The sequence below is a fragment of the Lepeophtheirus salmonis genome, chromosome 8 (genome assembly GCF_016086655.4).
Source record: "Lepeophtheirus salmonis chromosome 8, UVic_Lsal_1.4, whole genome shotgun sequence".
Lineage (NCBI taxonomy): Eukaryota > Metazoa > Arthropoda > Copepoda > Siphonostomatoida > Caligidae > Lepeophtheirus > Lepeophtheirus salmonis.
Genome location: NC_052138.2, coordinates 16,072,945 through 16,096,806, shown reverse-complemented (window position 1 = coordinate 16,096,806; position 23,862 = coordinate 16,072,945). Strand labels below are relative to the sequence as shown.

General features: G+C 31.7%; 1 protein-coding gene and 2 long non-coding RNA genes across 3 annotated transcripts; 2 read left to right on the top strand and 1 right to left on the bottom strand.

Moving 5' to 3' along the window:
- Positions 1–2,020: 2,020 nt before the first annotated feature.
- LOC139906213 (uncharacterized) lies at positions 2,021–3,551 on the top strand. Its single transcript, XR_011781576.1, has 3 exons — positions 2,021–2,585; positions 2,639–2,778; positions 2,841–3,551. It is a non-coding gene; the product is annotated as an uncharacterized lncRNA (long non-coding RNA).
- Positions 3,552–10,006: 6,455 nt separating this feature from the next.
- Positions 10,007–11,601, top strand: LOC121123108 (uncharacterized). The gene is made up of 3 exons (XR_005865914.2): positions 10,007–10,236; positions 10,288–10,821; positions 10,894–11,601. It is a non-coding gene; the product is annotated as an uncharacterized lncRNA (long non-coding RNA).
- A 9,167-nt stretch (positions 11,602–20,768) lies between these two features.
- Positions 20,769–22,052, bottom strand: LOC121122412 (uncharacterized). The gene is made up of 3 exons (XM_040717392.2): positions 21,639–22,052; positions 21,196–21,586; positions 20,769–21,141 (listed from the first exon to the last, which is right to left on the bottom strand). Exons 1-3 carry the CDS (start codon positions 21,943–21,945, stop codon positions 20,997–20,999), a joined length of 843 nt encoding a protein of 280 aa, XP_040573326.1. The 5' UTR covers positions 21,946–22,052; the 3' UTR covers positions 20,769–20,996.
- Between the last annotated feature and the right edge of the window lie 1,810 nt (positions 22,053–23,862).

Here is a 23,862-nt window from a genome sequence, read left to right as displayed (position 1 = left end):
AACGAAGTGTATAAATTAAGACTTTGAAGAGTTAATTATCGTCATACCTACATGCATATTCATAAACAAAATATGAATTTAGTATGCACCTATTAATCATCTTGCGACACATATTGGTAATAAAGCTTTAGTAAACAGTAGGGGAACATATTTGACACATAATTCAAGTGGCTGGTATTGTCAGGAGGAGATATGCCGACATATTGTTAAGTTAATTCTTTTTTAATAATTAAAAGTGGTAGACCCATAGAGCTATTACCATAATAGAGTTACTATTGGGGCTGTTGTAGAAGTGTAGTGCGGTGAATATTGTGCCTAGCTTAGTGAGGGGAACCTTCTATATTTAACAATAAAAGCTTGTTGTAAATTAGTAATTTGTAAGGAGATTCGCAAATTAAGAATCAATTGAGAAGAAGGTAAAGTTGTTGTAGCTCAATTAGTATTAATAGATTAATTAAGGGCAAACTATAAGAGCTGAATTAGAACATATCATAGGAGTTGAAGAGGCAAAGGTCAAACTTTTTTGATCTTAGTAATTTATGCACAAATACAATATAAACCGTCAATTGGAAATCTTATTGATTTGATTAATTTATCTAATACATTTGTTTGTTTCTTTTTTTTATTTTACCAATTTCTTAATATATGTTTTAGAATTTCAGCATCTAATTATTAAGAGAACAAGACAAATATTTTGATTATATTTATATATAGAAAATATTATTAAATAAATTTAAATAGATAATTTTACTATATCTTAAAATTATAAAATACATAAATAATAATCCAGTGCTGATTATTTTATACATTGGAGAATATTCTTAAACGGTGAATATTATTCCTGGAACGTTTTGAAATGCTTCCAAACTCTTTCAGGAAGCTCTTTAGACGTACATTTAAATATTTTTTTATGACAAGCTGATTAAGACTCCAATAATGATTATTTGTTCCTATTGCAGTTTCTGATATATGTAACTTTATAAGATTTGGAAAAGGGAAAAGCGTTTCAGCCAACAAAGTATTTTGCAACAATTTGTCGAGAGCATTTTTTTAAAAGCAAGATGTTAATAGCGTTGAAATATTTTCTCCGAGTGATACAGTAATTGGTACATACTTCCAGAAGGATAAGGTAGTCCTTTATTACACATCCTAGAAAAGACGGCATAACTTTTGAAAAGAATTAACGATTCTTCCTTGCAGGGATCGCCCTCCCAGTGAATAAGTGCTAACTTATAAGCAGGATATTTAATTGACTGACTTATTGTGCGTGCAAAAATCCAGCAATGTAACATAAATATGCTGTATCTACTTTGCATCTGAAAGAAAAGTCACATATTCCAAGTGCTTCAGTTCAGAGTTGTTGTTCTCATCTGTTTGTTCTTCCTCTGGATAACATTTTTCAACAGTTGCCATCACATAATTCAAGGTCGATGCATTATACGATACATTTAATACAGCAGTTTCTTTAAGAGCCGTACATTAGCAGAAGATCTTCCAACAGTATTTTTGCTTCCATGAATTAAAAGAAATCGATATACACTTCTGAATTGCAGAGCGTTAGTCCGTTTAAGAAATCCTGAGCGTGCTCCTGTTCAGTTACTAATTTTTAAGCGCGCTCCCACTCGTTTTGTAAAGCAACGAGCGCGCTCCCGCTCAATGAAAAATGAGCGGCGCTTATTTTTTCGCTCGTATTTGAACTTGAAACTCTTTATGTATGTTTGTTACAAAAAAAAAATCCAATTCAATTTTTTCCCGTTTTAAACTTGTTTTATCTAATAGATAATGGTAAAAAAGACATTTTGATACCAAAATCATGTCAATAGTTTTAATAAAAGGAAGTTATTACCAATTTATCATCGGAATTTCACGCCATTTTTTCGTAGGGTTAAATCTGTTAATGTTATAACTAAGGGTGATAATTTTGGTAAGAATACAAAAGCGTGCGAGGAGAAAAGAAGAATTACTTATGGCATCATTGATTAAATAATATACATCTTCTTCTATCAATCATGAACGTTATAATTCCCGCTTTTATTATTCAATATTAATATAATATGAGATGGTGATAGTCGATAGAGAACTGAATAAAATCCCCAAAATGACGTCGCCTTCTGTCTGGATTTATGAAAATGGAGGCCCAGGAATTTGGAAAATACTTACCGGATGAGAAACAGATGGTTTGTTGGATTTGTCGATATAAATGTGCCTTTGGTCCCCTGTCTAGAATTACACGCCACTCATTATCCTCATCTCATAACTAGAGTATGGATATTTATCTATAAAATCAATTTAACGATGAATACATCAAGTCAGACTTTAACTTTGATCTCACAACGATGCTTATTGCATGTACCTTATCCATTGATAATTATCTACGTTCAAAAAATTTATGGAGAAATACACGGGTAAACCTATCCCTTCCCGAGGAACCATCATTAAATTAATGGAGGATGTTGGTACTAATGTCATATATAGAAATACATATAAAAATGTTTTGAGTCATCCACACCAAATGATGATCAAGTTATCAGTAAAAAGTATTTACGAATATCGAAATGGAACTCTGAATTTTGTACTATCTCACAGTAAGTATTCAATTTTTTTTTAAATCTAACCATAAAATATGATTCTATTTTAGCTAAACATATCAAGAATTATGATACACAACTCAGTAAAGGGCAAAAACAACTGCTTAAATGGTCACAACAACGGGGGTAGTAGCTTTGGATGGTTCGCAACTAGTTTGTCTGAGACTACTTACTTCGCTTTAAGACTTGGGTATGATAATTATGTTTTCCAATATTACATAGTCAATAAATATTACTTTTTTATCACTAAAGGCTTAGCTATGGTTGATGGGCTCCAATAAATGGTGTTCAGAAAACTCATAAAAGGCAAAAACAACTGTTTAAATGGTCACAACAACGGAGTAGTTACATCGGGTGTTGCATTATAATTAACAATTGTGTATATCCATCATGATACTAGTATGTTGTTATATAAGCATACCTAAATAACGGGGGGAAATCTTTTTTGATGCTCTTGATAGGTAGTAATATCGCCGGACATTACTACATAATTAGCTTTTGCTCTAAATCTTTACGATGAATTTATTTATAACATTTTTTTATTAGTATATTTATTGTCTAATTTTATGATTTTTACATTTACTTTATTATTAATAATTAGTTAGATCCCATCGGTAGAGATATATCTATCCTGTGCACAATTGCATATAGCAACTTCCACATGAAGAAGAGGGGTGATTATCTTTGTGATTAAACTCCACGTCTCGCTTGTGTATTGCAACCTAAAGTTATGACATATTTAACTGAATTCCGATGTCAGAACAAGAAAATATTATTTGGATCAATCTATTATTTCAATATTCTGTATTTATAATTTATTATTATTAATAGTTATATGATTTGAATTGTTTAATTTTGTATATTTAACTTAAATGTTTAATGGTTTATTTTTTAGTATGTAGATTATATTTAATTAAAGCCTTCTTTTTTAAACTTTGAGCTTCAAATATATTTCAAATACTCTACTTTGTCGTTTCATTAGCTATTATTCTGAGAATAAGGTTCATAATGAATTACAATTTCATGGAGTGTGACGTTTTCAAATCTACTGTAACGGATAAAAACGTCGAATTCAATTATACGTAGTATATCTTCATTAAACATTTTGCCAATAAATACATTAGTTATACCCTCAAAAATCATAATAAAGCAGGCAGATGATAATCACATCAGTATTTTAAACAATGATACCATATGTCTTTTTTTCCCCCTCCTCCTCGCACGCGTTTTTCTCTACAATATTATCAACTATAGTTATAACCTACACCAAAATCTGTCATATAATAAAATATGATATTTCAATAAAAAAAAAAAAAATTCTTAAACATCAAGAGAATTGAATGAAATTTTCATGAATTACAGAACACAGTACTGTATAAAATATTCTATCTTTTATTTTAGACATAACTTTAACCGTCTTTTCTTGTAATATATAAAATTATTCTTTATCTTTCAATTTTTTCGATGTTATCTCATAAGATGCAGAAAACAGAAAAAGTAATACAAATTTATATAAATGAGCGTAAATTCGAGTGATTTTTTCGCTCTTCTAAAATGGCGAGCGTGCTCCCGCTCGTTATTCAAAACAATGAGCGCGTTCCCGCTCTCGCACAAGTATTTTGTGCGGCGCTCTAAAGAGCGGTGCTTACTAATGCATTGCTGAATTGTCTACAGGTAGGATTATAACTCCATCCATTGCGTAATATCAAAGCATTGAACCAAATTTCCAAATGGTCCTGCCAAAGTTTATATGGTGTGAGGTACGAGAGCTCCATTGAATCCCAATTTGAGATCAAAAAACGAATAGATTTGATATGACCAAGAATGGCAAGGGGGCCTTTTTTTTCTCATTGAAAGTGTTACTTCATCCCACTTGGATCAAAGAGATTTTTGTATAAATTTTCAAAATCATTAAAAATACTTTCCGCAAAATATAAGTGTTTCTTATTCAGTGCTTTTTTATACCCTGGAGCCTTCGTTGAGTGAATGTTGAGAATGTCAAACACTTTATCATGAAAAAGAATAAACTCCGCTGTAGCGAGTGTATCATCTGTTTGAAATTCAGGAATTACTTGACAATGACACCATTTTAGGACACGCCCAACACTTGACTTGCTATAGCTTGCAATGCTAAAGCAATTTTCATTTTATTCTGATGAAATTTGATGTGCTTCTCAGTTAATTTATTTCCCAAACTAAGACTGTGTTCAATTTGAAGTTCATGCAGTTTGGTTATCAAGTTCTACCGAACAGTTCCTCTCCCATGCCAATATAGTTCTTTGAAGTGTGTTAAAGCATCACTGATATTTTTAAAGCAATGAGGACCATCGACTATAGCAACTATATTACTATTGCAATTCTCATCTGGACGAGCAAAAGTCATTGGCTGCTCATAAGTAGACTTCGTTAAAACATTAACTCCAAGCGAAGACAAAGCAGAAATATTAACTCTTGTTGCATCCATTGTAACAGATCAGACCGTGATACCAACTTCAAATGCACGTAAAATGCATTCGCGTATTATTCCTGCAAGTACACCTGAGTGTATGCCATTACAAAGAAAATAAACGATTAGCAATTTCCAATAAGCTCGATAACCAACAAACATACAAACCAAGCCCTCGTTTGCTTTCTCTTCCCTGTACTCCAAATCACATTGTCCGCTGTAATCAACAAATCTAAAGCCACGGCCCAAATTTGTGTCATACTCGACAGCTCCTTTTAAATGTATCCCATCAATAATTAGAACTGCATATTTATACGTATCCTTTCCCTTATGTGAAATAGTTCACGAAAATACACTTCCTGAAAGCCTGGCCGACACTTGATGGCACACATGTATCGGCGTAGACTGGATGACGATGGCAAAAGGAAAGTTCGACTCCAAAATTCATACGCATTGGAATTGAAGAGTTAGTGCAAAATCCTTGAGCATGGCGGAATAATGGTAAGATTTTCCGTGATTTTCAATCAACTCTTTTAATGTTTGAAATCTAACATCCTCAAAATGAGTCAAGGCTACTACTCCTTCTGAAGATAATAAATTATTTTTCTGCAAATCTACATTACATCTCTCAATTCCCGATTCACTTTGTTTGCACGACTCAAATAATTGCGAATGTTTGCATTAATCTTGCTTTTGGCCGTTAAAATAGTTTTTAAACGATTGCATTCAAGACATAGAGATTCTTGCATTGTATCTGGTGGTAAGGAATAGGAGGGGTCTTTGTATACAATTTGGTGTAAGATATGTTTATGTGAATCCTAGAAAAAAAAACATAAAATATGTAAGCATAATCTTTTCAAGTTTTGAATACTTATTCAATGTATATTCAGAGATATATATATATATACATACATAGACAACTAAATTAACTCAATAATTGTATTTGATTCAGGAAAATCTGAATTGCATTGCATATCTTTATTCGTCTTTCTCTCCTTCTGAGCATGACCAACAAGAAGCCGGCGTCTTTTTGGACTAGGAGGACATAGTCTATCCAGAATACCTGGGAATACTGACGGAATACTTCCATATTTGAGACAATGATTTTGTACAACACCATCCGAACAAAGTCTGACTCCTTAAAATGTTCTGAACACAAATAGGTGTGTAGTGATGGCTTAAAATTTTCACGGCGAATTCCCCACAGCCATTCAACTTTTAATTGAGGATTTTGTAGAATCTGACCAAACAAAATTTTGTTTAATTTCATATTGTCCGATCCGTGGCGATTACTACATTTTATTGCACAGCAACTTCTACTAAATTAAAATACTCTATAGATTATTAAAGCGACTAGTTTTAAAATAATTCCTCTTGCCCAACAAGTCGAGCCAGGTAAACAATTTTTCATTTATCGTTCTTTGATAGACCAGTAAAGAGGAGAATAGTCACTCTATTCATGTATATTCTCTATAAGTAGTACACTACGGATCAATTAGGCGCCTATGAACAGACAAAGTTTGCTTTAATAATAATTTTTAAAAAATTTATTGAAGATAGCTTCTCAACAAATCCTGAGTATTACTCTCCGTTTTTCAACTATATAATTAATTATATATTATCCCCTCAAGAATGAAATAATAATGGACAGCTTGACAGAATAAAAAGGTTTAGGCTGGCAATAATAAGAGTCGCACGCTAAAAAATACTTAAACTTAACAACCAATGTACTTATACTCTTATTTTCTTTTCTTATTACTCACTAGCAATCAAGGTAGTGTATAATATAAAACAGTACCTTGCTAGCAATAATACTAGGCATTACCCGAAGTTAATAGGTGTCGACGAACAGACACACATTGCTTTAATAATATAGAAGATAACTCCCCGAAGAAATCATTTGTGTTATTCACCGTTGTTCATGAGCACACTCACAAGTAGTTACTCAATACTTTCATGTTCTCTCCTCAAGAATAAAAGAAGAAGAATAACAGCTGGATAAGTTTTTTTGTTTTTTTTAATATGACGTGAAAAGTCGGGGACTACTTTAGTCTCTAGAGGATTCCTCGCTGAGCTTCAGCTCAGACCCTTGTTGCACAACCTCATCGTAAGTCACATTCACTAATTTTCTTTATTTTATATCAGTGATGTCCCGCGAGCTGAATTTTGCTGCATGAGTTTTTTTGGAGTTTCTAAAAAAAACGGAGGAATTACGAGCTATTTTTGTTACTCGTCTAAATACTCATTACTCCCCCGAATACTCGTTACTCACTCTAACACGTTTTTCTCGCTAAAAACTCGTCGCTCAAAAAAAATCATATTTTCAAAAGAATTATTCAAATAATGGATCATGTCTTTAGATCCTTGAACATAATCATAGCTGCCTTTCCATCAAGTATTTCTTTTCGAGGTCCAGACAAATTATCTTTAATCTAGCCTTTTTCATACACTGATAGTTGTGAAGTATTATTATTGCTAAAATAATTTAAAGCGACTTCATGGATAATTTAGAATTGGTGTTTGATTGAAGTCGTGCTGTTGACAGTGTAAATTTTAATATCTTTGTTGCATAGACAGGAAATCTCAATATTTTTATCCTTCTTAGATGTAGTAAAAAGATTCTAAACAATGCTATTTTTTACCAAGGTATTATATAGACCTTGATTTTTAACCTCTCTATCTCTCTTTTAGTTCAACTAAAGATTGAAAAGATAAACAGGCCTGTTCGATTCACAAATGCCATCAACTTCACCGTTACTTTCCTCATCATAAAAATTTTTAATGACCAATTTATTATTATTTGTCGAATACGAATGAATACATATTAAAATCTTAAAAAATAAATTCATTGCAACATGTAACTACTGTTTAATCAAAAAAGATTATGATGGTTAAAAAGTTAATAACTTGATACTGAAATACTGCAAGAGGAATGGGGATTATGTTAAAGCTTAAATTTCAAGGGATATGCAAAACGAATTCGTAGCTAGTAGAGTGAAAATCATATTTGAACTTCAAAGTTATGTTTAATAGCGGTCCTCCCTCGTGCCTCGAGAAATATTCATTAATCTATATTAATATAGACAATTTTGTCGTATGTCTATTGGTTTAATGGGGACTTTTGAGTGTGTGCTTAATAAACTACGTAATTCCAAGCAATCTTGAGTACTCCCGCTAGAGTTAAAGCATTCAAAAAAAAGATTAATTTTTAAAACGAACTGGGGTTAAGAGTACACATTCCACTAAAGTCAATAAAGTGTTACCTCTGCGAAAATATAATTTGAAATTTACAAGGTTTTGACGAGCTCCAAGCTTTTGGCGATTTCCGTGTTTATGCCCACGAGTCGATTTTTTGTGTTTGTGTTTTTTTTGTTTTTGTTTTTTGCTTATTTCATAATACTGGATTACCAATTCACGATTTTTTCTCGCGGGACATCACTATTTTATATCATGTACTTCCATTTTCTTTTCTTTTTTATATGAGCTTTTACTACACTTGCTCGCTGTTAAAAATGAGTTATCAACTCATTTTTATAGTATATAGTTGTTTAAAAACACCTACGACATTTCATTCATTTTACATACCGTTTTCATACAACTATTTTCTACCTTTTCTTTTTTAATATGACTTGCACAATCAATTGCATTGTTATTTCTTAGATCAAGTATCTACGCAGTTCTAAGATCATTTCAAAAATGAATATATCTTTTACACACACACAAACAGATAAACTTCACTTTATTAATATAGATTTGATATGTGGCATGCTCGTTCAGAACAGCAACTTCAACTTAATATTCCTCCTAGATAGGTGTATACTTTCTAATCTTGTATGTTACAGATGATTCATGCAACCTCCATCTTTGTTTGTTGTAAAACAAACTTGTAAAACGTGTTCTTGAGCCTCTAACGACAACATGATGAACTTCACATCACATCACTTAACTTCATTTGGAAGGAAAGTCCTGTAGGGTCATTACCAAAGCCCTGAAATACCTCAATGTGCCCAAGTTAACAGTATACGATCAAGCGGTACAAGGAGACCTGGAGTGTCGATGACAGGCCAAGAAGTGGTCGCCCAAGGTTCATAACGACACCTCCGCAACGACGTTATGTTTTTCCCTCTGTTTCTTTGTTTGTTAGTCACCAGTATTATGGCAAAAGTTACGGATTGAAAACATGGTACGAAGATTATATATGGTCACAGTAAGGGGCCATTAAATTTTGAGAGGTTAAGGCAACACAAAACTTTAATTAAAAATGCATGATCGACCATAACTTTGGAACATACTGAGGTGCAGAGCTCAAATTTGTGTTTGTATTTAAATTTAATAAAGTTGCTTTATATAGCAAAAATTCAATTTATGAAAAATTACTATAGGCGGAGGTTTTCAATCTACCGAGTGTCTATTCCAGTATATATATTGTGTTCTATAAAGAGAGGATCTAAGCTCTGTATCTCAATTTGCTTAAAAGTCTTGGTCAATTATGCGTTTTTTACATTTGTTGAGACTTTTACCTTCAATCTTGACCTTGGGTTTTTTTAGTATATGAAGCATAAACATAATTTTCATTTTTTTAAATAGCTAAAGTTAGTTTTTTATACGCATATTTCTCCTTTATTTATAACCAAAGTCTAATGGATCCATTTTTAATTTACTTCAAATGTATAAATATTTATGTTTGTTGATGCTCAGGACGTAGACAGCGTTTTCATATTAGGGAATAGGTATTATGACCCCTGCACTTTGATCCCTGCAGGGTCCATACGCCACTTATTTATTATGATCCTAGTAAGAAGAAATATTTCACTATTTTCCTATATGCTGAAAATTACTTTGATTTTATTTATATAAAATTTGGCTGTGTATGCATGCAAATATTTGTTTATGACTTCCACTATGCTGATATCTCAGGAAATGCCTGTATCATCTTATTAAAGTAAACTTTAAATAGAAATGTTAAATTATCAGAAACAAATGCTAAAACCGAGTATAATACATTTTCATGTATTGCCACTATATAAAATTAGTTAAGAATACGTTTGCATCTATCAAAGTTATGGTGGATAAAGATGGTAGAAGGGTCGAATGGAGGTTTCTCGAAAAAACTTCAATCATCTGAAGGACTACGGGGTGGAAATAAACTTAGGAAAAGGAACATAAACTTCCATTATATAAAAATAAAGTTATGAAAACATGGTATATTTAATAAAAAAAAAGATAAACATGTATTTTTTAACTTTTTATTAGGTAAACTTGGCTACTCAACTTCTCAGCTCGTCTGAGGTAGATACATTGGAATTTTGCTATAAAGACCTTCAATTGACAGAATTTAAAAATTCTGAAGGAACTGTAGACTTCATTCGAAGGTCTGATCGACTATTTGATTTAACCAACATCCGAAATCCTTTGGCCAAAGGATTCAAATATCCTCTTAGTATTGGGAATGAAGTCTTTTGGAAACCATTTATTGAAGAAATGATGTCGTACATCTTTTTTTAAGCTCTTGGACCCTACCCAATTGTTACACAAGGTTTAAAACGAAGAAAAGAACAGCTTTTGTTTGATTCATGGCATCCATAACTTCAATTAGTGGCATATTTGATTCCGTTGTAAAATCCAAAATGATAAAGTATCTTTTAACATACAAACTATCTCAGGTAGCTATCTATCAGGAGATAAACCTAGTATTCGATTTGGTTAGGCCCTGCGAACGGCTCTGCTTTATTGGTTCGGTTCTTTCCGATATTTATATTAGTTAAATTTTCATTTTCACAATAACCAGTACGGTCGGCTAATCTTATTCATACATATTAACTTCAATTTAATCCCTATTTATTCCTAATTATTTTTCAGGATCCTATCGAATTATTCTTCTGTGTCATACGATTGTATTTAGGGAATACTAATAACCCAACTTGTCCAATGTTTTCCTCCATTTATAAGCGTCTACTCGTCAGGCATCATGTTTTCGACGACGGATGTGATTGTATGAGACTCAATAATACTATTGCACATAGAAGAAAAAGAAGAAAGAATCAGAAGTCATAATGAAGAATTATAGCTGATTAAGAAATATGGCCTTAAAAAAAAGCATTTACTTTTCCAAGACCACGACTATTGCGATGTGCCTGCTTTTGTGCAAGCCTTACACAATTCAAAGAATGTATTGTTGCTTACATCAGTGGATATGTATTAAGGTCAGTTTCCAAGTACATAGTATCCCTTGAGGGCTTGGATGTTCTTTACTGTCATAATCCATGTAACTACTGCCATTTTTTAATTGTGAGGAAGTTCAATGGATGTCTTCTTTATCCTTCAAAAAAGTGTATTGGATATCTGTATAGAAATTGAAAAATATCTCTTGAGACTCAAAATTCAGATTATATTCATCAACGGACGGAATTTTAGCCATTTCTGAGCATTTAAAAAAATAATTTATACGAAAGTCAATTCGAAACCGATTATTTTTAAGAATCAATTATTCAAAAATCTAAAGTATCTTGTTTATATTATATTTATATTTTCTAAAAATAAATAGTAGCAAAGATTGTTTTAATAAAATGATTTAAGTTTATTGTTGGTTCTGAGGCAACATGGCTTCTCAAAGAACATTGAATTTATTGTATAACATTTCACGTTTGTTATCAATGAGAAGGATAAGGTCGCAGAGCAAGATGTAAGTGAGTGTAGACGCTGAATGTTGAAAGTATAGGAGTGCTTTTCATATTTAAATAAGGAAGGCAGATACTTGAAACTTGCAGAAACACGGCCCTATGTTCTGTTGGGAATGGGCCACCTCTTGTCTACTAGGGGGGGTTTCTGTTTTCGAATTTTTTGTCCTTTTCGGGACGGGGAATTATCTTGGTCTTTTAATCATTTTTTGGTTCCCTAAACAGGGATCCCTTGTGGACATTTTCCCCATAGTTATTTGCTCTCTGCCTTCCTTTGTATATTTTTTTCTAGTACAAATATTTACATTCATATATGAAAATTTAAAAAGTTGAGATATATTTATGTAAAATAAAATTAAAATAATGCACATTAAAGTAAAATATATCAAAGGAATAATCAGAAAGAATTTTTAGAATAGTTTAATATTGAATTTAATAGTTTAAAACGGCATTGGCTCCGACTTGTCCATCATGTTATAAAGCGTCAGATGCCCATCCGATTAAAACCCTTGGAGAATGTTTGAAAACGTATAATTTTTTATTGTTTAAAATTTTAAAAACTTGTCCATACCGCAATTTCATAAACCAATTGCCTCCCAGTATTTAATTAGAGGTTAAAGATGTTGGGTTAGTAAATATAGAATTTAGAACAAGTATTTTTAAAAAAATGAATTAATTAAATTTAACCATTCACCCACTTTACCCGCGCTATGAATTGGGGAGTGGGCTACTGGCTGAAAAAGAATATAACACTTAATGTTTTTAGACTAAATACTACTTATCTAGTTGAAGAAAAATAAAAACATGTGAGTTGGTGCGCTCCTATTACCGCTAGTGCGAATTCACACTGATACGGTCATAAGGAGGCTAAAATAAAATAAAAGCCCACGTTTGGGTATGGCAAATGTGTGTTAAAATATGTATAGATTAATGGCTCTCGTCCCTAGCTATAAAATTTCATTTACAAAACTATGATAAAATTTACTGTTATTTCTCTTCCCCCCCAAAACATATACACTAGTGTTCTAGGTGAGAGCTAAAATGAATAAAACCCACGCTTGGGAATACATAAATTCACTTTAAAAACAGAATATATATAAGTAATATAGAAAAAAATAGGAAGAAATATTTTGTAACTTTAATATAACTTAATATGAAAGGGGAAAGGGGAGGGGAAATAAACGTACGTAAATCAGTTATTCTAAACCCCTGGCCTCTGCAACATATTACGATCCATTCTGTATAGAGCATGCAAGGTTGTTAGGACTTTTAGTTGGATCCATTTAATGAACTTTGGAGTGATGCCCAGAACCTTATTACGCTGAACGTTGAAAGTATAAGAGTACTTTAATTAAAAGAAGAATTCTGATTATATCCATCAACGGACGACATAGTACTTAAATTAGTTTGGATTAAAGGGCAAGGAGAAGAACTGGAATCTTATCCTTATCTTAAGCTTTGTACAGCTTCGATAATATCGTTGTGCCTCTAATGTTTGAAGTGAAGGAGAAGTATCATATATATCTTCATATACAAATTATAGGTGCCTAATATGGCTGCCGATTACTGACGGTTGACTCTCCTTTTCTTTGCCTATTGAGTATCCAGTTATTATGTAGGTCTGTAGCAAACACAAATTAAACCGGCACATATGTCCTCTGTATCGGATAACGGGAGGCAAGAGAGGAAAGAACGCATCTCTAACTTGGTCCACTGATCCTGATTCAGCTTTTGCCATTGCAAAAATAGCAATCGCCATTGCTTCTTTGTTAATACATCCATTCCCTACAGCACCCTTTAATATCATGGTGCACATATTAGACATTGCAGTTGGTGCAGTGCTGCAAAAAAGAACTCAAAATGTATGGTAACCACTTGCATTCTTTTCAAAGAAACTTAAATCCCCTGAAGCAAGATATAGCACATTCGGTCGATAATTGCTCGCAATATATCTTACAATCATACACTTTCACTACATTGTCGAGGTGCGCCAATTTCATGTGTTAACAGATCACAAACCGTTGACATATACACTAAAGTCTACGTCCGATAGGAATTTACCGCGTGACATCAGGCCCTTGACTAGAAACAAAGGGAGATAATCCCTCACTCATACGGGTATTCAACGAGTCATCTTGCGTCCATGGAGCTTGAAATAATTTATTTATACAGGTTGAGACATGAAGCTTAATATTATAACAAATTGTATAGATCTTTTCTTTTTCTCTCTCTTTATTTATATCTCTTCTAGCTGGGGCATACCAATATATATGGACTTTTATTATGAAATCAATTAAAAAAAAAAAAATCCACTTTAAACAAAGATAACCCGAAATTAAGTACGATCCAGACATTTTAACAATGGCTTTAGAATTTTTTAATATTCGCCTTTGAAAAATATTGACATAATTTATTGCTATCTTCAACACCGAGGCCTTACAACACCTTTGAACCTTAAAAATAACAAAAAAATGTATGGTCTTTTTCTGAAGGACACGAGGCTCTGAGAGAAAAAATAAGGCAATATTTGGAATTAAAGGATCAAACTGTTCTAAGTTTAGCTTATGCTTTTCTAGTGCATAAAAAAGTGTGATTTTTTTTGGATAGTGTTATCCAGCTATTATATAGGTCGGTATTTTTTCTTCAATAGACCCATGTTGCACACGTATTTGAATTCATGTTTGCGTGTGGCCGGTCCTGCTTACAGGAGTCCTTGGTATATTCATACATATAAATACAGAGTGTTTTTTAGCTGGCCCGTTAATTTGTAATTGGTAGTATAAAGAACGAATTTTATTTTTCCTTAGCCGTTGTCATTATGAGTAGTGAACATCCTTCCTAAATAAGTTCAATTATATTCAAAACTGTTTTAACGTTCGTGCGTGCTCATAAAAGATGTAACCCTGAGGATTTGTTACAGAGATATAATTGTAAGTCCTTGTTGGACTCAGAGTAGAATTGGTGATCGACATCGGAGTAATTCTAGCAAATATCCTTGTTTATATCCTTTTTTCCTTTCTCTCTTGTCACAGCTGATTGTAGTTGATCTAATGAAACGTCATGTGCATTATTCTTTCTCTTCTCCAAATCATTCTTCAAATTGTTAGGTTTAACATCTTGATTTTCGTTTTTTTTTAACATGCCCATTCCACACTGGATTTTCACCTTTGGGTATGGGTTGTCGATTCGAAAATGTACCAAAAAAAATAAAAATCCAGAAAACGAATTATTGTACGAACAGAAAAAAAAAGGAGAACGTATACTAAATGCAAAATAAAAAGGAATTAGTAAGACTTAATCTTTGTATGTAAACCAAAGTCATACATTCTGAAAATTTTATATATATGATATTAGTTAACAATCCATTTTCAACAAAAGTTCCTTCAATAAAATTTGGCAGTAAATAAATAAACAAAACAATGCCACAAAATAGTTAAAAAATTCACAAAAAAGAATGAGCAATAGTTAAATAATATTTAAATAAAAGGATAAAATAATAATTACTCTTTAGATCCGGAATAGCTTTTAAATTTCTTATAATTTTGCATTTTCGGCAAAATAATTTTACGTTTTTATCTGTCAATGAGTGGTAGTAGTGTAATATGTTCCCTGCATAGTTTCATGAAGACTGAGGTTCCCTTGGATTCCTATTGGAGAAGGCAGAATATCAGGCATTTCTTCCATTTGTTAATCAAAAAATTTATTAAAAAAATTAAATCAGTCCACTTTGTATATGATGCTCTTCTACTTTCCCACTGAAATCCTAAAATATTGACACTCTTTTTGACTGAGCAATCAGTCCTTCAAAGGGATCCCATTTACCCAGGGGGGATAATAACTGTCTTCTTGTTATTAATCTTCAAACCAGACCTATTTTCATATTTCTTGAAGTAGTTCATTAAAACTTCAATCCTCCTTTTTAATGTTTTTCTGATTTTGCCTCCAATATTAACTCCAAACCCCAAAACTTATTTCTTATGGTATCCCCAAGATCTTTAATCCCTGCAGCGAAAAGTAGTGGAGCTGGAGGATAATCCTGGCGAGAACTTTTCTTTAAAACTATTCGATCACTTTCCAAATCCCTTAATGCAATAGTCGACGTACCATTGAATAGAAGAACTCTAATTGGGTTAAAAAAATCTTATATGAAGGAGTTTATTTATTTCTCTCAAAATATGTCCATGGAAGATGGTATCAAGGGCCTTGTCAATTGCAATTATTGTACCAAAGCTCCCTTTATATTTTATACTCTCAATTTCAGTTTGAATATTTCTTGGAATGGCAGAAATCTTACTCCCCTTCAGGAATCTTTTCTGTTTCAGACCAAGCTTATAATTTAAAATTGGCTCCATTTTCCCTACCAAAATACCAGAAAGATTCTATAGCTTTCATTAAGAACAGTAATTAGTCTCCAGTTATTGACATCCGTAGGCAAACCTTTCTTGGAAATCAAGGCTATCCTGCCTTTCGTCAACGACTTTGGAAGATGCCCATATATTTCCATAGACTTCCCCATCTCAACCAAATATCGAACAACACCATCAATGCACCGAGTGAAACTTTTGCCATTAACGCCATGAGACCCCGAACATATCCCATCTTTAAAATTCTTTTTTTTACTAAAGAAGTAATAACTTCTTTAGTAAAAATCGAGAGCTTACCAAATTTTGGTTGAGGAAAATTAACTCTCTCACTAGCAACAGTCTTTTGGAAGTGCAACGGAAAAAGATTAAATATCTCCCAAGAGAAGGTAATAATATTGCCTTCATTGATAATTTTCTTGATGTCAGATGTAGAAAAATATTGTGTATGAAGAGGATATCCTTGTTCTCGTGTTATTTTGTGTTGAAGTTCAAGGGTTGTAAAATCTAAAAAAAATTGACTGGCATCTCCAACATGACGTCTTGATTTTGTTGCATTTTTTTACCCTTGAACTTTGGCTGAAAATAAAGCATGAACAAAAAATAATACCCCTCCAGTTTTTTATATGTTATAGTAGAAAAGCAAAAACATTAATTTCCATGCAAGGTGCGGTCAATGGACGAAGTCTTCAAGGTCAAATTATAGTTTAGAAGGTCATTATCCCTATTGCAAGTCTAAAAATGATAACATAATTGGTTTCCTGGACTTATTAACTTTTCAATAATAGTTCATACAACTATATTGGTAAAGTGGTTGTGGAGATATGGGATTTTAAAATTTGGGGCCCAGGTCAAATTTGTCGAAAAAGTCAAAAGATCATATCTCCATGATTACTAATCCAAATGGGATAAAACTTCACAGGAGGTAGCTTCTACCTACAGGTATCAATTGTGCCAAGTTTCATCAAAATCGGAGAGCGTAAGATTAACAAATTATGTGTTTCGTGTGATTTCAGATGGAATGACCCACCTATAGATTTAGAAATATATAATTGTAATAAGTGCAAATCGTAGTAGATTAATGAAATATAAGGCTATATAATTAAGACGAAATAAAAATCAATGAAGAACATAAATAACATATTTATTTAGGTGCCATATATTAACAATTATTTATAATTGATTAAAAAGAAAATAATTTTAAGTTTTAATACAATATAAAATTAACATATTATATTTTTAATTAGTTATATATTATAAAACAGAATAATAATAAAAGGAAAAAAACCTATATGACGTCACAAGAGATCCATTTTACCTTCTTTAAGTACCGACAAGAGGGACTGGAATATACCGCAGTTCTAAATAAGGACCAACACAACACTAGTCTTAACATCATATTAAAAAATTATCAAAGCTGTTATTTTGTTCTTGAGGAGAGAACATCTAGGTATTGAATAACAACGTGTGATGTTCTCATGAAAAAGGGTAGTCACTCTGAGTATTTGTTGGTGAGCTATCTTCGATATAATTGAGTAAATTTTTTCTGTTAGTCAACATCTAATTAAACCGGGCAATACCAGGTACTACCGCTAGGAAATTAATTAAAAAGGAGGCGAATGATTAACTTTTCTAAATAAGTTATGAAAAAATCCCTAAGGAATCGTATGTTTATAAAAAAAAAAGTATGTAAAAAAAATAATTGATTGGTCTCAGGGTCATACATTTATGACGTTTGGAGAAAAGTACCATTTTTGACCCCCCCCCCTCCTCTTGTCTGTGTTTGTCCAAGACTTGAACATCCTTCATTTTTAGCACCCACTCCTCCCTGTTAATATTTGATATTGCCTTTACTTAAATTGGTTTTAGTATTTTGATCATTAATTACCCACCAATTTAATTTAATGGATTTTCTTTCTGCAGACTTGCCCTCCAACAATTGAATAATATTCTGGTACTCAATAGACCCTTTTTCTCGGTTTCACTCCTCCTGAGCTTTTGTGACATTCTTGCTTCTTCAAATGGGGATAAGTCTGATTATACACTTCGATCCATTTTTCAGAAATTTTCTGAAATGGAATCTGGTTGGGATGAGTAAGAGTACAATTCCTTATAATGGTAAAAATGACCTGTGAATACTTCATTTTTCGGTTTTGATAGATTTCATGTAACAAGGTTTCCACCATAGAAAAGTATTTTATAATGATGTAAGTAGTATGCGTTCGTAAATAAAATATATTGGTTATCTTGAAGACCATTGATAATACTTCATACTGTAATTACTCATTTTTAACAAATGAATTTATATTTAAGTGTAAAATCCAAAACTGATCTTAGTTTTTCTCTCAGTCACCTGAATTATGAAATATCTGGGATTATAGTAATTCGGGACTATTATTGTTAAGAGTCTTTTTTTACTCATAAGAAAATCCTCAAATCAAAATTAGGATTAATAAAACTTATGTAAAAGTGTTTTTATTGATTCTGTATCTTGTTCTAAACTCGATATATTTCCATTTTTAGGCTGATAAAAGATGAAAAACGACACTCTTCTTTAGACCATTGTAACTTATTCATAATACATAGTGATGAGGAATATCATAGTTTATAATGTAAAAAATGTTAAATGTATAATTTAAAAAACATATCTTCAAAAAATATGCATCTCCTAGGATTTTTGTTCCATTTCGTAGTTATCCCATTTTTTATGGGGGTTCACAAGCAAATATCGACATTTTCATCAATTTTGGAAAAAATGATAATGGTAACACTGTAAATTAAATTTAGAATAATTTTAAAAAGACAAAAAAAAATACATAAGAATGAGTTGAGGTCGGAAGATACAGATGGTGAATTCAATATGTACTACTTGAGAAAACCTGTGTCAACAAATAGGGAGGAAGCTCGATGAAAAAGACGGTTATGCAATGGAAATAATGTTTTATTTTATTTATATAATGATTAATGAGTAATGACATTTGTTTAAAAAAGTCAAAGACGAGAGTATGGCAGTTCTTAATAAGGTATAGTTATTTCAAGGTTTAATCCTTTTTCTAAGAATGTATTTTTATTGTTAATCTTAGTCTATATCAGCGTTTCTCAAACTTTTTTTGAGTCAGAACACCTTTTATAAAATCTCAAGGCACCCCACTTTAAAGTAAGAGAGAGTGAGGGTACTTGTAACGGAGGAGACATGTTACACTGCCAATAACTTTAAAATGTGAATTTATCTAACCACCTTGTTCTTATAAAATTGAATGTCTTCCTTTGTTTATCAAATCAACATAAAATCTGGGTTGCCTAATTATACTGATTACAGTTATAGTGAATTTCGACATTGAAATTTTTGAAACAAAAAGTAAACAATTCAGGCAAGTGTTTGTTGAGATATATTTATATTATAAAAGATGAAATTTTAACTTTATTTTATTAAATGTCATAGTCTAGTCTAGCATGTTGTTCAATTAATACACATGCTGTTTATTTACTTTGTACATTGTCTTCTCCTACTCTGTACCATGTCTCGTCATGTTGTATCAAGTATTCTACTTTTGGTTAGTTTCTAAAACGCTAATAAATGGCTAATATTTATTGCACTACATCAAAAATACATTCCAATTATTTGTCTTGTCTACCTATGTCATGTTGCCCGGGCGTTGAATTATCTTTTAAACTGTGAAACTTATGACAATTTAAAAAAAAATAATGATTTTTTGTAACATGTAACCTCACCCTCCCCTATAATTAAAAAATAACAACGCATAGTTCATACCTTTAATGCAAATGTTTGTTTAATTAGACGAGACAGTAATGAATACGAACAGGAAATAATAGTGATTTGTCGTTCACGAACGTAACAGCTCTATGAGCCGGCTCTTTGAAGTGAACGACGGGAGCCGGCTCGCCAGTAAATTATGGATTTTTAATAGGAGGAATTTTTTGGGGGCATTTCTTTTCTAAAATAAGGTCATTCGAAATTTTTTTAATTTTTTTCTAAAAAAATATGAAGAGCCGGGTCTCTAAAAAGAGCCGGAATTCCCATGACTAGAAAATAATAATATTATATAGTTTACTTGGAACCATCCGACAATTTTATGCCGCATGTTTCTCTCACTAAGGAGGTTGTATCCCAAGAAACAGAGAAGCAAAATTTGAAGTATCTATCGTTGTATGTCCTCTTCTTAACTTAAAAGTATCAACCCTTGCGACTTTTGCTGCTAACTCAGATCTGGTGGACGAAGGCTCGCATAAAGTAGGCTGATGCTCAATTTCACAATCAATCATTTCCAATTCTTATGGGTCTTATCCTTTTACAAAACAATCCATGAGGTTGATGTTTGTTTCTTACTCTTTGTGAAATCAAATGTATTTTTGTAATGATAAAGCAATAAGCTACTGCCGTTATTGACATGACACGTTATTGATAATGGTTACTTTTAATTTTTTATAATAATGATATGTATTTATCTAAAATTAACTTAAAATTTTATCATCTCATATTTAAAACGAATCTATTTATGTATTCAAATATATGGAATGTCAGGTTTTTTTGGCTGAACCCCAGACACGGCCAGGGTGCCCACGCTAGTCTCTATAATTAAATTTCTATAAACTTATATCCGGAACAGAGCTTAGACCTAGTAATTTCCACATAAAATCTGCCCTGTTGACAAATATTGATTTGTTACTATTCACATTAAAAAACTATCATCATGTTTAATACATTTGATTAAGATAATAATATTTGAACAGAAAATTCTCGACAACAATTATAACTTTAAGATAAAAGAAAAATATGTAGATAAATTTAAAAATTAATACATTATAAATATTTGATATACTGTATTTATTATAATGAACATATAATATTATATTATATTAAACTCAGTAATAAGCCATAAATACCAGGAAGGATATTATGAGATCATAAGCAAAAAAATAAGTCAGATGACAGTCTAATAGAAGATCGAGGATGTTTGATAAACTGGACACAATACTTTGACTTCCAATCAGTGCTTAAACTTTTTCTATCATCCGGATCCATGTCACCAAGGGCAATAGGAAAGTCTCTAAAGTCATAATGATGCAGTTTAAAAACAATAAAAATATCAAAAATAGAATACCTCATAAATAAATGTTTCCAAATGGATTGCTGCGTTGATAAAAGGTATTGAATCCTTTTACAAGTCATTTCCATATTCAAAAGATAACGGGGCTTCCCCAAATATTGTGCGATTAAAATGATAATTTCATTAGGAAGAATTTCAAAACTCTCACTCCCAGGATAGCAGTTTTTAAAGATTCGAACAGCATTGGCCATGGGAAGTATCACAGTGTTTTTTAAGGTTGTCGAAAAAGAGTGCATTTGTTGAAGCTTCAAAACTTTGGATGGAGACTCTCTACTACTACTACTCGCTTTTAAGTCTATAAACTCTGAGGGCATTACATTGCATTCATAAATGGTATAGCTCTCGTCTCGGGATATATTTATTGGATCCCTAAAATTTCCTTTAACTAAAGAAGGAGAAACATGTAAACCGTATTCATGAACAATTGTCCAACTCACCAAGAATCTGAATTATAGATCCTAAAGTGTTGACAAAAAGAGTAACCTTGAGCCCTTCATTGTCATCAACCCTTCCCTGTGATGGAAAGGTATAAAATAACTTTATAAAATCCAAGCTGGAAGTCCATTGAGAGGCAATAGGGGATTGAGGAACAAATCCGGACTCTTCAAGAGCAACATGTACTAAAACTGCAATATAACCCAAAGGATGAAGTTTCTGTGTCTCAAGATCCTCCAAAGCCTTCTTTAGGCTTGGACATAGAGCCTCTCCTCCAAAACTTTCCGAAAGGGAGTACACTTTATCCATATTACATTGGACTTGTGAGTTATTGAGTTATTTCAATTTGTAGTCTAATTAATAATTATTCAATGAACTCAACACTTCTACTAATATCTGGATTGAAACAAGAATGATTCACTCAACCTTATGTCGGTGAAGTGTATTTTTATACTTAAAACCCAAATGGCAAAAACTAAGTGGGTTTGTACAATTATAACTCTATTGGATCAAAGAATCTAGAAATGCCAAAGGTAGAGTCACATGCTTTAATGAATGCCTCTTCCAACTTAACAGCATTTTTCATATGAGAAACATAAGTTTTTGCAAAATTACCTTAAGTGTTTAGAGCTACAGACATTCCGTTCAATCTTTTCCTACAACTCCATCACAAAAAAAGTTAGGAAAGTTGGAATTTGTAGCAAAATTTTTACATCCTATAGTATGTATTTTTGATTAGGATGTACAATATGACGTAAGTCATTCAAAACATTAATTATATAGTTTAAGATTTAATACCAAGCGGCTTAAAAAAAATGAAGGGCTTGGACTATATAAAGGAGAATTATATCTTATTTTCATACTATACCCTTGTAGGTAGGGAAAAAAAAAAAAAAAGTAGAACATATATCCAGGTTTATGAATACAATACGGTAGATTACTAAAAGTTGCCTTGTAACTTAAAACAACTGCATCTAAATCATTTATGAATATTTTTCAATTTTCTTTAGATAGGTAAATACACAACTATCTTAATATTAAGTATATTTTTATAATAAAAAACCCATCATTATAGTTATAATAATATATTAAGAATAAATGGATATTAAGTGCTAAACATGAAATGTTCATGTTAAAAACATAAACTTACAATAAGATCTTAATTAGTCATTCATCTTGAATATAGATTTGAATGAAATTATATTGCTAAGTGAACCGAAGATGATGCATTGTATTAGCCTCTGTTGCCTTGTTAAATTTAATAATCTCTCCAGAGGATACATATATTTTAGTAAATATTTGAGTAATACTCGGGGAAATCAAATTTTCTACAGATTTCCCACTTTCATATTGCTTGGAATAGTTTTTAATACAGGCCAATAATAGTTCTACAGCTAATAAAAGGAAGTATTTTGAAATTTCTACTTGCCTCACAACAATAACAATATAGCATTTGCGTGTTCAAAATAAAACCGAATTAATCAATAATATAAAGGAGAATTCATTAATAGGGAATGTAAATTTTGAAGAATTTGATTGATGTTTTATTATTTTTTCAATTAATACTAAAACAAACAAATTATTATTTGGTTACATTTTAACTATTTTTTTTATAATTAGCTAGTATGGCAAATATTTAATAATTTATTTATTTGTGTGGAGATTCTAGGTCTTTGCGATAGTAATATTCCAATATGGTGACAAGTAATTTGACAGTTTAGAAGAAGATTCCAAACTCAATAAGTTTGAGAATTGCAATGGCATTCATATATTCCAACAGAAGTCTACAGAAGTTAGGAGGCCCGTTATATATGTTATAAAACCCACAATCACTTAATACTTCCAAATACTATATTATTTGTAAGTAATTTATTTTTGTGAAGTTCCTAGTTCTTCACTACAGTAATATTCCTATAAGGTGACACACAATTGTTTAGACGAAGATTCATTACTCAATACGTTTGGGAATTGCAATGATATCAAGTCCAACTTATAAATGGAATTGGTATAAATCTGATTGCGATGAGTGATTTTTGCATTATATTTAATGCATCAAGGGCACTAAACGACTCTTATTAAAGAAATAGTTTTCTTAGAGTAGGAGTCGAAGCAGAGTTGACCTTTAAGAATTTCAAAGAAGGAGCTGTGGATGGAGGAAGAGAACTCTCTCTCTGTTCTTAAATGTGTCTTTCTATCGTTTTATGGAATTCCTTAGTTCTTATATGT

Excerpts from the sequence above, each read along its gene's own strand:
- LOC121122412 (XM_040717392.2), bottom strand. The coding sequence starts at position 21,945 with ATGGATAAAGTGTACTCCCTTTCGGAAAGTTTTGGAGGAGAGGCTCTA. Across the intron at positions 21,587-21,638 it reads ATCTATAATTCAGATTCTTG|TTAAAGGAAATTTTAGGGAT; the intron begins GTGAGTTGGACA and ends CTCCTTCTTTAG. Across the intron at positions 21,142-21,195 it reads TGGAAACATTTATTTATGAG|AGACTTTCCTATTGCCCTTG; the intron begins GTATTCTATTTT and ends TTATGACTTTAG.